This window comes from Chelonoidis abingdonii, chromosome 18, assembly GCF_003597395.2.
Source record: "Chelonoidis abingdonii isolate Lonesome George chromosome 18, CheloAbing_2.0, whole genome shotgun sequence".
Lineage (NCBI taxonomy): Eukaryota > Metazoa > Chordata > Testudines > Testudinidae > Chelonoidis > Chelonoidis abingdonii.
This window is the reverse complement of record NC_133786.1, coordinates 19807496-19822194: the sequence shown is the minus strand read 5'-3', so window position 1 is coordinate 19822194 and position 14699 is coordinate 19807496. Positions and strand designations below refer to the sequence as shown.

General features: G+C 43.3%; 2 protein-coding genes across 3 annotated transcripts; one reads left to right on the top strand and one right to left on the bottom strand.

The window, feature by feature from the left end:
• Positions 1–100: 100 nt before the first annotated feature.
• RPS25 (ribosomal protein S25) lies at positions 101–3627 on the top strand. 2 transcript variants are annotated; one of them, XM_075073491.1, is made up of 5 exons: positions 101–165; positions 480–575; positions 1804–1984; positions 2945–3074; positions 3570–3627. In XM_075073491.1, exons 1-4 carry the CDS (start codon positions 163–165, stop codon positions 3037–3039), a joined length of 375 nt encoding a protein of 124 aa, XP_074929592.1. In that variant the 5' UTR covers positions 101–162; the 3' UTR covers positions 3040–3074; positions 3570–3627. The 2 variants fall into 2 exon arrangements, with proteins under 2 accessions (XP_074929592.1, XP_032641798.1); XM_032785907.2 differs by having other exon boundaries at positions 1801–1984.
• A 138-nt stretch (positions 3628–3765) lies between these two features.
• On the bottom strand, positions 3766–14320 carry CENATAC (centrosomal AT-AC splicing factor). Its single transcript, XM_032785905.2, has 11 exons — positions 14132–14320; positions 10728–10894; positions 9222–9320; positions 8561–8627; positions 8406–8468; positions 7106–7170; positions 6385–6493; positions 5636–5666; positions 5110–5199; positions 4607–4739; positions 3766–4006 (listed from the first exon to the last, which is right to left on the bottom strand). Exons 1-11 carry the CDS (start codon positions 14246–14248, stop codon positions 3925–3927), a joined length of 1023 nt encoding a protein of 340 aa, XP_032641796.1. The 5' UTR covers positions 14249–14320; the 3' UTR covers positions 3766–3924.
• Between the last annotated feature and the right edge of the window lie 379 nt (positions 14321–14699).

Genomic DNA, 14699 nt, shown 5'->3' with positions numbered 1-14699 from the left:
CGATTTTGGAGCGTTGTATTGTGGGAATTGTATTTCTTTCCGGTTGACCCGGACGCGGTGTTGCTACATGCTCCGGAAGTGCAGTTAAAGCACGGGGTTTCCCAGACTCCCTAAGCAGGCTTTTTCCTTTCTCATCCGACATCTTGAAGCAGCAGCAGCACCATGGTGAGCCGGCCCCGGGGCCTAGCTCCTCGGCTTGGTCTAGGACAGGGGTCTCTGTGAGAGAGCCGGAGCACGTGGGTGCCGGTTCCTTTGAGGAGGTCTAACCCTGCACTCTCCCGCGTTGGCAGGCGCCTGGGTGGGGAAGGCTCATTTAGGGCCGCGTGGAAGCTGGGGACGGGGGGTGGCCGCCGTGGAAGGTTCTTTCCGTGCACTCGACGGGCTGCGCCTGGGGGTATCGGGTGGGGGCGGATTTTACCATGGCTGGAGCCTGCCTTCATCTCTCTCTCTCCCTCCTCCTCCGTCTGTTCTTTCTCCAGCCCCCCAAGGACGATAAGAAGAAGAAGGATGCGGGGAAGTCCGCGAAGAAAGATAAGGACCCAGTGAACAAATCTGGGGGTAAAGCCAAAAAAAAGGTAGGAGTCTGCACTGCGGTGCGTGGGTCCGCTGGGCTCTGGGGTGTGCGCTCAGCAGTAGGGTCAGGATACTCAGCAGAGCACTTGTCACTAATTATTCTCTGCGTGCCCTCGTAAGATGAGCCTGTGTCATCTCCCTTGGAGAGGGCTAGGAGGCAGAGAGCAGTAGGTATGTGGTCAGTTTTCCTGTGTAGCTGAGCCCTAGGCTGTGCGTAAGGTCACATAGTGAGATAGTGTATTGTTCTATAATTAAATCATACTGGTTAATTGTATTTAAGAATTATATAGGAGAGTTTCTCCATTCGATATTTAACGGTAGTTGTGACTACAGACTAACTCCTTGGTGACTGGGAGGGAGGCTTTCAAACAGAGGTTTCCCTGTGTCATAGAGCTCTTTAACTGTTTGTTTAATGTTTGAAGTGCTTTAAAATAAATTATGTTAATTGCTTATTGCCAACTGTATGTCTTAGAACCCATGTAGAAATAAGTGGATTAAAAATGCTAGCAGGTTATTGTAAACTTTATAGTCCCTTAGAATTTAACTTGATACAATTATTTTAAGAGGGAATGTCATGCGATTATTGAATTAGGAGTATCTCTTCAACCCTTTATACTTTTGAGCTGCAATTTGCTCCCTTGCAACTCCCTACCCCCATTAATATAAAGGTGATTTATAAGACTCTTCAACACTGAAGACGGTTTCACTTCCTTGGTAAGTATAACATCATAATCCTACTAATTTTGGGATGTCCCATACTGTTACAAGGTAGCTAATGCCTGAATTTCAAATGTGAAAATTGAGCTGGTTGGGTGGGAAGTTTAGTCCTGCTTTATACATCACAAAGAAGCAAATGTTAGTTTCAAGTTACACTTTGCCATTTCTGTGGATGACTTACTGGTGCAGCATTGATAGTACTGAATAGGCCCTCAAGTGGCTTAACAGAGTATGATTGAATAATAGTGGTAAAAATGCCTGACTGTTGTCTGCCTTGGAATTTTCATTTTGTGGTAGCGTAGAAAAGGCCCTATTGTGCATGTTAGAGCATGGTGTTAATGAGTCAGTGCTGATAACAGCGAATAGGTCTCTCTCTATAATTCTTGCTTATCTGAGCAACAAGCTTGCATTAGGTGGTCATGGAGGAAATGCGAATCATGGCAAAGCTTTCATTGAGAGGGTATTTGTGTTGCTTCTTTGGTGATGTTCCCCTTCTTTTTCTTCATGTAGAAGTGGTCCAAGGGGAAAGTAAGAGACAAGCTGAACAACCTTGTTTTGTTTGACAAGGCTACTTATGATAAACTGTGCAAAGAAGTGCCCAACTACAAGCTAATCACACCAGCTGTAGTCTCTGAAAGGTTGAAGATTGGAGGATCTTTAGCAAGGGCTGCCCTCCAAGAACTGCTCAGCAAAGGTAAAAACACTGAACTGTAGATTGCGGGACCTCAAACCAAATGTATTCTTTTATCTCCCTTATTTGTTGGTGATTGATTTTGATACAAATCTATATGCAGGTAGCTTGTATACAAAGGAGTTCAATAATGAGCATTTTAAGTTTGTTTTTTTGTTTTTTTTTTAAATCTTAAGTGTCCTTTCTTATCAGTCTAATAGATATTTTACTTGGCATTTTAATCTTTTTCTCTAAGACTACATCAATTCTGATGTGGTCTTAATCTGTTCCTACACAAGTTACTTGTGTTCATAATATTTTTAAATATAGTGCAAAAAATTATGGCTGCTTGATATGCATACTATCTGTGAACAGTAAGATCCTACCTAGTGTGGAAAACAGTGTCAGGAGATGACAAGAGTAGCCAGGTGTGCTGATCACCTAAGTTCCCTCTAAGCTGCAGCAGCTGCCCAATCGGCTATAAAGGGCTGTGCACTTCAGGTGCTCCTTCTGCCCTCTGCCTTAGAGCTGCTTCCCAGAGCCTATGATTCCTTTTTAAAAAAATATATATATAATATATATATAGGTTTGTGTCTACTGGCCTCACCTTAACTTGATGCACATGAAAGGAAAAAATTAGAGGGCACATTGCTGACAATTGACAACTTGGCTCGGTTTTGCAATGGTAACTGTTCCTGGATCATGCTGACGTCCTGCTATCCTACAGAACATTTAGTGTTGGGACTACTGTGTTCTAAACAGGACTTTTGACTCTGGTTGCCACGGGCCTGAATAGGAATTTATTTCAGTGTTCCTGCTGTAGAAGGCACAGTGGAACACTTATTTCAATCTACTTCTGTTACTGAAATGCTGTCTTAAGCGCTCAACCTTTGGAAATATGTGGGTCTTCCATGGTTGTGTTAACACTGCTTGTTTGTTAAAGATTCTGCACATTTTCTTAAATGTTTTCTGCTTCCTTTGTAGGTTTGATCAAACTTGTGTCCAAGCACCGAGCCCAAGTGATTTACACCAGAAACACAAAGGGTGGAGATGCACCTGCTGGTGGGGAGGATGCTTAAAAAAGTGAGGTGCTATTGAAATTCTGGAGTTCCAGGTATCCATTCCCCTTTGATGTACACATGGCTAATAGGACTGCTAGCCGGAATCCTAATGTGAATTCCTCATGGTGGACTCCTCCAGGGCCTTGTGGAGCCCCTGATATTAGGAATCACTTCTAAACAGGGTAAAAAGAAACAGCCATATAGTGCTGAAAGCACTAATAGTGAATTATTACTTCCCCATGAGTGGAAGAAGAAAATTCTAATAAATTAGAGGTTGTGCTGTTATAGTAATAGATATTTGAGCAGGTGGGGTCAATCATTTATCAGGCTCACTACATGCTTTTCTTAGTTCCATGGTTCGCCTTCTGAAGGCCTCTCTGAAATTTGCTATCTCGCCAATAGCAGCCAGCCATCCAAACGCTTTTCTTCATAAAAAGTATCAGGAGTGGAGGACTTTTCTTTCACATTACAAGTGTTGTAGTAGGACAGATTTTATTAGATGAGTTCCACATAACTGATTAACTAACTCACTGCTTTTTGCTTTGCAGGTTTTCCAGTCACCTCTGCAATCTTATGTAAATGTATACAATAAAACTGTTGAATTAATTTGTTTGCTTCTTCTTAAGGGGGTGAAATGGAGTAAAAACATATACTCATATGCATCTTAATGGTATGGTGCTGATAGCTCTGGCCAAAGAAGCCTTGGACACCTTTTCATCTACACTGTAGAACAGCACATTGAAGTCCCTCTTAGTAGTAGTTTTAATAAAAGCTAGATAAGCAACATTAGTTCAAGAGTTTGGTTTCTATACAGTGGTATTATACACTGGTAAATGTAACGGCACTGACATGGTGTCAGAAGTTACACACTTGGTACATTAAATACGGGGATGTGTATCTCTTTCATTGAAGCTCAGATTTTGGTCTCTTTCCGGTCTTCCTTTGACTGACTCTTTCTTTACCGGATTCAGCTTTGAACTGATGTCTTTAAAAAAAAATGAAAAAGCGTGGATAATGTAGGTTGCTATGAAACATACTATAATCTACACAGCACTTACAGATGCTCACCTATATGCACTTTCAGGTGGGGGCATTAGTTATAACAGTCAAAATATTTCATAAGGATGTTTCTAGTCTTCAGGTAGCTATGGCAAACAGCACCCCCTGTAATTGAGTAATATTGTTTACAAATCTAAATCAGTACTTTACAATAAGCTTCAGACTGTGATACCCTACTACACCCACAACTGTCAGTTTATACCAAGTCCAGCCTCTTGAGAGCAGGAGTCACACAATATAAGGCAAAGTTTTACTTCAAACGCTGAACTCAGTGTTGCTGCAGCAGAGACATGACTTTGTTTAAAGGCAGTGAGAGATATTTCAGCAATAGAATTTCACAAATCCAAGGCTTCACACAGTGAGCATTAACTCATATGACTACTTGCAGCAAGACATCTGTTTCAAATACATTACTTCTCAGTCAATGATCATTTGAGAAATCCCTTTCCTACAAGTTACTAACACTGTATACATACAAGGAACCCCACCTCTTTAATTTGTCAGCCCATCATAGGAAGATGCTTACCTGGATTGCCACCTCCTGCCCTGATTCCAGACCCGTCCAAAGGAGGGAAGCCAGCCTTCACCTGTCTGAGAGGTGTGATCAAAGTTGGCACCAACACGATCTGCTGGAAGCTTTTTCAGCTTCTGCTTCTCCTCTAAGAATCATTAGTTCAGAGAGAGTGAAGAGGTTCTATCAAACATTTTAAGTAAAGTTATAGAAAAAATGGTTGGGAGAATACTGGTCTCTCTGAACATGTAGGGGTTTTTTTTTTCTCCCTTACTAGAGTCTGACTCTTAACTGGAATTCATCTCCAGGATTATCAGAAAATCATTACCTAGCCTCCATGCAGAGTTTAATGTACCTCATCTACCCTGCACCACTGAAGTTTTATACACAAACTTGTCACACTGACTTTGTAGTAGACATTTCATTCTATGTATAGCGATTTGCTTTTTAAATAAAACCAGAATTTAAAAACTAGACCTCACCTCAATATATTCAAGTAGTAATCCAAAGCCACTCACTTTCTTTGAGAAATTCCTCATATGAAGGTCCAATCTGCTGTTTACTTTCAAACTCCTCTTCATCCTGCATCAGCCAGGGAGGTTTGGCACCTAGGAGGTAATAGGGAATGTGCTTGGCTACTGAAATAACCTTAAATACAAACCTAGGGGGAGAGGATGGGAAAAGTACCCAAAATTTCTGTATACTTTCCCTAACAAATCAGTGGTGAAATGGCTTCTCCTGGAAGTACTATCCTTTGTGGAGAAACTAAAGGACTACACATCTTAATTTTCACAGTTAAGAGCCATTACAGTTCATACTTTGCAACCATATAGTTAGTTTCAAAGGAGTTTCCATTATAAGCCTGATTTTGCTCCACTCAATTCTAATACCTAAAATCAGTCTGAAATAGTAAAATAATTAACAATTCTTACTCCTGCCACAATTTTATGTTTTAAAATTACTTTGCAGTCTTCTGCTGGGTTCAGCTCAGAAATGTTTGGTAAAATTGTAAATGTGAAACCCTGGCAACAATTAAACATGTACCTGTGTGAACGTTTCCCTTCCCTTCCGATTCCTGTTTTCAAAAAATTAAGAAAATCCCAATTAGAACTGGATGATTAAAAAAAGCAACTTTTATTGTAACTTTGTACTACGACAGCAGATACACAAAAAACAGTAACAGTTTAAACTATTGGATTGCACGGATCTTCAAGTATGGACAAATAGACAAGGGGAACCTGATAAACCTTTACCTCAATATAACACCGTAAAGCAGTGTGGTGAGGCTGCACACTCCAGTGGATCAAAGCAAGTTTGATATAACACAGTTTCACCTACAACGCGGTAAGATTTTTGGCTCCCAAGGACAGCGTTGTATTGAGGTAAATGTTTAATTGAAAATAGCAGCTCACGGGAGTATGAAGTCCATTTGAAATTCCCTTCCCCAGTGAAACTTTGCAATAAAGATAAAGAGGGTTAAGGGTCTTTTTCTCCATCCCCATGTAACAGATTAGCCTGTACTAGGGATCTTTCGTTTTCAGTGCATTTCTTGTAGGAAACATTCAGTTAGTGAAACAAAAGTCCCATGTTTCAGAGCTGAGAGTTTTTCACCCACTCAAGTCACTGAAATCCATTGGGTTGCTTTCTCAGTAGCTATGCCATTGGGGAAGCCTATAAACCATAAATCTGATTCTTACCAAATGCTAAAAGTAAGAATTCCGTTAGCTATGATCTGAAATACCAGTACCCATGAAAAACGGAAAGTGACTCCGTAAGCTCCTCCCCAACCTTACCTGATGGCCAATAAAAGTCAGAGCATGGTTTCCTTCCATCCAATCTAAATCAGGTGTTATTTGAATGGCACTTGGACCAAGCTGCTCTTCTGTGATGATAGTGATGTCACTAGAACACAGGAGCCAAAATAGCTTATCAGGTGAGGCATTTGGTATCCAGACAACAGCAAAAGAGCGAATGTCTTTCAACCTACACCATGGAATTGTTAAATAAAAGTTCTGGGACATAGGTGAGGCATAAATGCTTCAATTCATGTGTTCAGGTTTGGAGATTTTGAATGGAGAGGAGGAGAGGCAATTCAGCAGCAGCAGCAGCAAACAATAATTAGCATTTATAAAGCACTCTGTCAGTCTAGCTCTTTGCAATGTTCAGTCCTTAAAACACCCTTTTGGAGGCAGGATGTTATCCCACCTTTTCAGAAAGGGTAACCTGAATTGTTTGTTCTATGGTACTGAAGGAAAAATGAATTTGACCACTGGGGGTTTGCAGATGGCTGAAGGTGCCTGCTGCTGCTCTTGACAACTGTGTTAACTCAGAGAAATGGTACAGGTAAGTAACGGATAGTACAGTGACAGCAACAGTCATTAATGCCCTCGCTATACTGGCCAGGGAAACTGTGTTAGTAACTCTCTAGATAATTGCTATTCAGCATTTCACCAAATTCAAAACTCATAAGCAGAGGGGGGACACAAACGATGATATAAAACGCAAATTTCTTACCTTTTACGCCCTCCAGGTGTACTGAAGGCGGATGACTCATCACAAAATTCTGTCCCTGTTTGAGGCTGAGTTTGATTCAGGAAAAATAAACATTTTTTCTGGTATTCAACAGTAAGACCCTTCCTGTTTTATGAGACACCTCACATTGCAATCATACATTCATCTTTATATTCTGGAGGCAAGGAAAATGGGAATTTTCAGTGTAGATACTAAAGTTGTTGGTTTTTTTGCCCTGGCTCTGCAGTGCGAACAAGAGGAAACAAATACGGAGAGTGAGCTGTCTTTCAGTGGCTTGTGAATCACCAAAAGGATTGTAAGCTAGGTTCCAACTGCAGAATATTTATCACTGATGAGGATGGAGCCAGACTTACTTGAGGAGCCCAGGGTGCTTTCAGCACCCACAATTATAAAGTGCAATCTTTTTTATCTGTAAATGGAGCAATTTGAACTAGAGTGATTGAGTCAATCTACAAACACCACAATGCCATTTCTATGGAGTCAGACAGAAATTTTGCATTTTTTAAAAATATAAAAGGGCCAATAACTTTACCTGTTTTGTTTGAGTATAGCCTAAAGGCCTAACAGATTCCATCTCCTGTAAGTGCAAGACTGAACTCCCAGCAAGAGCATATATCTGGTTCCAGTGCTTCTTTAGAGAATGCAATGCATGAAAGTAATCTATATACTAGTATCTTATAAACAAGGGTATTTAAGTGTCTAGTTTTCCACAAATATCATGGGTAGCCGTGTTAGCCTGTATCCACAAAAAACACAAGGAGTCTGGTGGAACCTTACAGACTAAGGCATAACCTATCGTGGGTAAAAATGCATCTGAAGAAGTGAGGTCTTTTACCCACGAAAGCTTATGCCCAAATAAATCTGTTAGTCTTTAAGGTGCCACCAGGCTCTTTGTAGTTTTCCACTGTGCAGGTATAATAGTACATTTTATTCCAGTTTCCTTCTCTGTCACCCACATCCAACCCTATCCTAGAAGAACTAGCAAGGATAAGAAGATTTCTGTCACAGTGATCATTCAAACATAAGCACTGCACTATCTGTGAGACTGATAACCACACCTGAATTAACCCGAGATCTGCAATCACAGTGCAGCACTCCTACCAATTGTCACATCAGAACCTCTCCACCAGTAGGTGAGAAAACAAGTTATTAGAAGTAAATTGTATATAGTTTCAACATAAGAATCAATGCAGAAAATAGTCATCTATAAGAACTCAGAGGGCTTGTGGAAACAATCAATCATTTGCTGGATACTGCTCAGGTGCATCCTGGGAAAACAAACCTCTAAGACAGCATGTAGCACTTCCTGTCTGCTCTGCTCCACTTCTCGGATATGGGATGCCATCTGGAATCAAACAAAGCAAGAAATAGGGTAAGGACAAAAGGCAAAGCAAACAGGTATGTCAGGCACAGCACACCTAGGGCATCTCTGTTCACCTCTTTAATGACCTCATCCTCTTTTTCTTCATAAGCATCCAGAGCTTTGACAAGTGATGATTTGAATCTAAAAGAATATTTGAGAGATCAGTCACTTTTGTGGCATGATTTAGTGTGACAGCTGAACTGCTGGGAACTGGGAACACCTGAATTTCTACCTCAACCTCTGATGCTGATTCTCTGTGCCTTAGTTTCCCTATTTGTAAGAGAGGGATAACAGGCTTACATTTGCAGGAATCCTGCAAGGATTAATGAGTTACTGGTTGTAAAGCCCATGGAAGATAAGCCATGATGAATGCTAAAATTTTGCAATGTATATATGACTGGAATAAACAGAGGACTGGATAATCTTATGACTCAGCTTTTTTATAATTATGCTACTAGAGGGTGAGCTAATCTTTCGCTCGACAAAGTGAGGTGATCACTTGGGGAAGTCAGAAAATCATACCTAGCACAGTGCAACTAGCCAGGTGCGGGGGATGATGGTATCAGATATTGGCTGCTGCTCAAAGCAGGAGTCTGGACTAATTGTTTATTTATACAACACTACAAATACACACACTAAAACATCTGTGTTCCAAAGAATTTTGAATCAATAGTTGGATCTAATGTAGCAAATTCTATACCCCTGAGCAAAGAAACAGACAAGGCGCCTACATACCGTTCATAGTCCTCAGGGGAAATCAGAAACTGCTGCTTTATTTTGGCATCTGCTTTGTTCTCCCACCAGAACTTGTTGGCTTCTTTTTTATGCTCCAGGCTTTAAAAGAAAAAAGGAATAAAATCAAGTTTGATTAAATCACTTAAAGCCTGAGCTCTCAATCTAAACTAAGTAGAGAGAACATGATTAATCACTGACACACGTCTCCTTAATAGCTTATCTCAAACAGATTTATTAACTTATACTGATAGAGCAGCTTGTTGTGTTGCCCATGGCTATGTGACAAAAACTAGAGAGATAAGGATACCAAGATAAAAGGATATTGGAAGCAGGTAACATATGCTGTAGCACTACAGATATTGGTTTTCATTGCTCATTAAAGCAACATGAAAAAGCAGTATAGAATAAAAATTTTGTATTTTGTGCAACCCCAATTATAGGGTTTAGCCTGTTTAGAAAGGTCAGTAACAAAGTCTATATTCAAAGGTGTGTTTGGGCATCACACACCACTAAAATCTGGTGTTTGGTTCATGCCCTTCTCTGAGGTAGAATTTTGGCTGAGTCACAGAAGCCTTGAAAGACACACACAGCACATCTGTCTCCCTTGATAGTTGTATCATGAGCATCACTGTAGCTGTAGAGTGTGACCATTATTTCTTCCTATATCTCACAAATCAGTCCACACAAAAGCTAAAGCTGTCTCTGAGCAACCATACTTTAATAAGGAAAGATTTATGGAATAGCAAAATGTTATTCACCACAGTTATAAAGACCTTGCATTTTTTTATTTTTTTACTTTTGCAGAAGTACAATATTATACAGACCTACCATTAAAATATTATCAGTTGATAATAATACTGGAAGAGTTAGGAGTCATCTAAATTACTAGTTTAAAGTTATGTTGTGTTAGAGTAACTAGATTTTAAGCAGTGGGTTTTCTTCAAGATCAACACTTCCATATCTGCATTGTCATCATGTGCACCCCAGGAGGCACTTAATGTAGATTCTTTATGTAAATAAGGTTGTGCACATTTTAGAGATATACACAGAAGACCATCTTGGGTGTGTTTTCTTTAGTTATTCGCTTCTGGAGTGGACAAATTAAGTAAGCAGCCCACGTTAAGCAACTTACATCATACACTTTACCATTAGTTCTCACAACCTCCACATAAGATCATGGAGGTAAACAGAAGGGAAGTGACTTCCCCAAAATCTTATAGCAAGTCAGTGGCAAGGAAGGAATAAAAACTAAGGGCTGTCAGAAACTTCAGTAGAACTGGAATTATGTTAACTTCTTATCCTACACAAGCATATCTAATTGGTTACAGCAGAGATTTAGTTAACAACTCCTTGGTTTTATTCTCAGCTCTGCCACTGATTCACTATATGATTTGAAGCATGTCACTTCATCTCTGTGCCTCAGAGTTGAGGGGCTGTGCACATACAAAGTATTATTAAACAACATAACATCCCCCCAGGATGCAGATTGGGCTGTGGGCACCCTACCTGGCCATGTGCTGCAGAAGTCCCCCATGCAGCACTGTCAGGCTCCCATGGCTCAGGTGCCTTTTCACCTCCTGCTTGCAGCAGAGACACCAGAAGAGTTGTTCATGCTCCCCTACCTCATACTTCACAACCACTGCATTTTTAATCATCTTCCGAGCCAACTGCACCTAAATGAAGGAGGGAAGAGAGGTGAATTAGCACCTGTTTACCAATTTTTGAAAGCTGGACCTCTTCACAAAAAAGAAACTAATCATGGCCCGTACAATCCCATCATGTGCTTGAAAAGGGCTATGCCTCTTATTGAATACATCTTTGGCTCAGCTCCTCCACATAGCTAGTCTTCTGAACTCTCATGTCCCCTTCCCACATACACTTTAGTAGACATCAATGCAGATTTTTGTAATATTAATTATCTTCTCCTTTCCCACGTGCTTTCATGAGTAGTAAAACAGTTGACATTGACGCTTAGGCTTTGTCTTCACTGTAGAAAAAGATGTTGTTTACACAGAGACATGTATCTCACGTTAGCTATCTCTACGTAAACAAGTGGTTACATGACCCAAGTAGTTTTTACATCAATGTCAACCTTTTATCTTTCATGTTGTATTTACACCAACTAGCTACATCCAGATAAAAACTACTGATGACTCCAGTAGGCTTTGACATCAACATAGCTATCTCAGCATAAAAACACACTTTTTCCCCCCAGTGAAGACTAATGCTATGTCTACACTACACAGCTTTTAGTTACCTGGAGGTGTTGCTACAGCCATGCTGCTAAAAGGTTCATAGTGTAGCCGCAGTTTGTTGGCTTGCCAACAAAAACTTCTACCCCCAATAGGCAGAGTTAGCTTTATCGGCAAGAGAGTGCTCCTGCTGACAAAGTGCTGTTCACACCCGGCGCTTGTCATCAGCAAAACTTTTGTCCTTCGAGGGTTTTTTTTTTAAACACCTCAAAGGGTATGTCTACACTACGGGATTATTCCAATTTTACATAAACCAGTTTTGTAAAACAGATTGTATAAAGTCGAGGGCATGCGGCCACACTAAGCACATTAATTCGGTGGTGTGCGTCCATGTACTGAGTCTAGCGTCGATTTCTGGAGCGTTGCACTGTGGGTAGCTATCCCGTAGCTATCCCATAGTTCCCACAGTCTCCCCCGCCCACTGGAATTCTGGGCTTGATCCCCATGCACAGAACTAGCTGCTCGTCAGGTGTTCTAGGTACATGTAGTCACTCATCCTTCCTCCGTGAAAGCAACGGCAGACAATCATTTCGTGCCCTTTTTCCCTGGATTGCCCTGCAGAAGCCATAGCATGGCAATAAGATGATGGTTATCAGTCATTCTGTACCACCTGCTGCTGTCATGGTGCTCCTGGCTGGCCTCGCTGAGGTCAGCAGGGGCGCATACGAAATGGGAATGACTCACCGGGTCACTCCCTTCTCTACCTTTTGTCTAAAATAGAGTCAGTCCTGCTAGAATATGGGGCAAGTTTACTAGAGAACCAGAGAGCACAGCCGCTCCGTGTCAGAGACCCAGAGATCCACAGAACTGATGAGCTGCATGCCTCTAGGGGGTCCCCTGCAACCACCCCACCCGTTGTTTCCCCCTCCCCAACCATCCTGGGCTACGTGCAGTGTCCCCATTTGTGTGATGAAGTAATAAAGAATGCAGGAATAAGGACCTGACTTTTAGTGAGATAAATGAGGAGGAGGAAGCCTCCAGCGCTATGATGATCCAGGCAAACATTAAAGGGGCGGGGGAGAGAGCCCAGCTCCGCGGCTATGATAGTCCAGGCAGTACAGAATCTTTCTTTGCAATGAAAGGTGGGGCTGATGGGCTCAGCCTCCAGTTGCTATGATGAAGCGGTTACCAGCCATTCTGCACTATCTGCCAGGGTGACCGGGGTCATTCCCATTTTTACCAAGACCAGCCAGGAGCACTCACGGGACGGGGGAATGGCTGATGATGTGTGGATAGCAGTCATATTGTACCGTCTGCACGGGAGGGGACTGTGGTGTCAGCGCTGCAGCACACCCGTCTACGAGCAGCATGCAGTAGACATAGGGTGACATTGAAAAGCGGAACTTTTTTCCCTTTTCTTTCGGGGGGGGGGAAGAGGTGTAATGATAACATATTCCCTGAACACCTGGGAAATGTTTTTGACCCTTCAGGCATTGGGCTCCGCAAGAGATAATACTTTTCGGTGACCGCAGGGACTGGGGATAGCTGGAGTCCTCAGTACCTCCCCCCTCTATGAGCGTCCATTTGATTCTTTGGTTCCATTACGCTTGTCACCACGCACGTTGCTGTGGCCTCTGTCTATCATAGCCTGGAGATTTTTTCAAATGCTTTTCATTTCTCTTCTGTAATGGAGCTCTGATAGAACAGGTTTGTCTCCCATACAGCGATCCATCCGTATCTCCATACGATCCATGCTGGAGCTCTTTTTGGATTTGGACTGACATCGCCACCCATGCTGATCAGAGCTCCCGCTGCGAAACAGGAATGAAATTCAAAGTTCGCGGGACTTTTTCGTCTACCTGGTCAGTTGCTCAGAGTTCAGATGGCTTTCCAAAGCAGTAACAATGGTGCACCGTGGGATACCGCCCGGAAGCCAATACTGTCCATTTGCGGCCACACTAACCCTAATCCGACATGGCAATACCGATTTCAGCGCTACTCCTCTCGTTGGGTAGGAGCACAGAAATCGGTTTAAAGAACCCTTTATATTGATATAAAAGGCCTCATTGTGTGCACGGATGCAGGGTTCAATAGGTTTAACGCTGCTAAATTCGGTTTAAACGTGTAGTGTAGACCAGGCCAAAGACAAAAGTTTTGTCATTCACTTGCCAGTGGCATAGCCTTAGCCATCGACTGGCATTGGCATTAGTAGCCACTGAAATAAGGAGAGCTGTGCACACCTCAGAGCTAGTGGTTTGGATGGCAAAACTTCGTGGGACATCTGTGCAGCATTTACACTCACTTCACATTTCGGATCTTTTCACAATCAGAAAAGTTAGAAACGTACTTTAAAAAAACAACAACTCGGAAAGGGGTGCTAAGGGAGAATGCCAGTGTATGGTCATAACCTTGTGGCGTGTCTCCCCCCCGAGACCCACAGCCCCATGCTCTGGGAAATGCTGAATCAGTTAGCACCAAAGATGAGCTGCGAGAAGGCCAAGCACCTCTAATATTTCGCATTTACGCAAACTCTGAGCCTCGTATTTCCGGATGGGGAGGCGGGACTCACCCCAGGGCAAGCAGTGAGCTGGTGTCGGAGGCGGGGACAAAGCCGACGTCCTGGCTCCCCGCCCCCTCCAGCTCACCGGCCCGGCCCCACACCCCGAGCGCCCTTGTATCCCCGTAGGCAGCCCCCAGCCGGGGGCTCCCGCCTCTCACCTTGGCCTGCAGCCGGCCGAGCACCTCCCGCAACCGCTGCTGGTGGCTGCTGCTGTAGAGGTGACGCCGACCGGTGAAGGCGGTGAGGCGGCAAAGGGGGCAGTAAAACAGCCCCATCGCGGCGCTAGGAGCCCAGCCTGGCTACCGCCGCCATCTTAAGGCGCCTGCCTCGACCGACAAGTCTGGGCGTAGCGGTCGCACAGGAGGGAGCAGCGCGCCCTAGCGGCCGCCCGTCAACTGGACGCGCGCTCGCCTCAGCTCCTCGCCGAAGCGCTCGCTGCGCCGCAGGCCGCGGCTCCCTCACGGCCCCTCGGGGAGGCCCGAGGCCCCGCCCGGCTCCAGCCTTCCCGCCTCAGGGGACGGCGCTGAGGCTTGGAGCATTAGGCCAGCCGCTGTGCTGGGTGCCAGGATGGGAGCGTGTGAGGGAAATCCCACGGTTTCCCCTTCACCGATTCAGGGAGCCTCTGGCCAGAGGCAGGGTGACCCGATAGCAACTGTGAAAAAACGGGAGGAGATGGGGGAATAGGCGCCTAGATAAGAAAAAAGACCCCAAAAAACAGGCCTCTCC

Bases quoted from the DNA above. Each gene is read 5' to 3' on its own strand.
- RPS25 (XM_032785907.2), top strand. The intron at 576-1,800 runs GTAGGAGTCTGC...TTCTTCATGTAG, and splicing joins GGGGTAAAGCCAAAAAAAAG to AAGTGGTCCAAGGGGAAAGT. The intron at 1,985-2,944 runs GTAAAAACACTG...CTTCCTTTGTAG, and splicing joins CCAAGAACTGCTCAGCAAAG to GTTTGATCAAACTTGTGTCC.
- CENATAC (XM_032785905.2), bottom strand. From the start codon at position 14,248: ATGGGGCTGTTTTACTGCCCCCTTTGCCGCCTCACCGCCTTCACCGGT. The intron at 5,667-6,384 runs GTAAGGTTGGGG...TTTTGAAAACAG, and splicing joins TGACTTTTATTGGCCATCAG to GAATCGGAAGGGAAGGGAAA. The intron at 5,200-5,635 runs GTACATGTTTAA...ATTACCTCCTAG, and splicing joins GAAGGGAAACGTTCACACAG to GTGCCAAACCTCCCTGGCTG.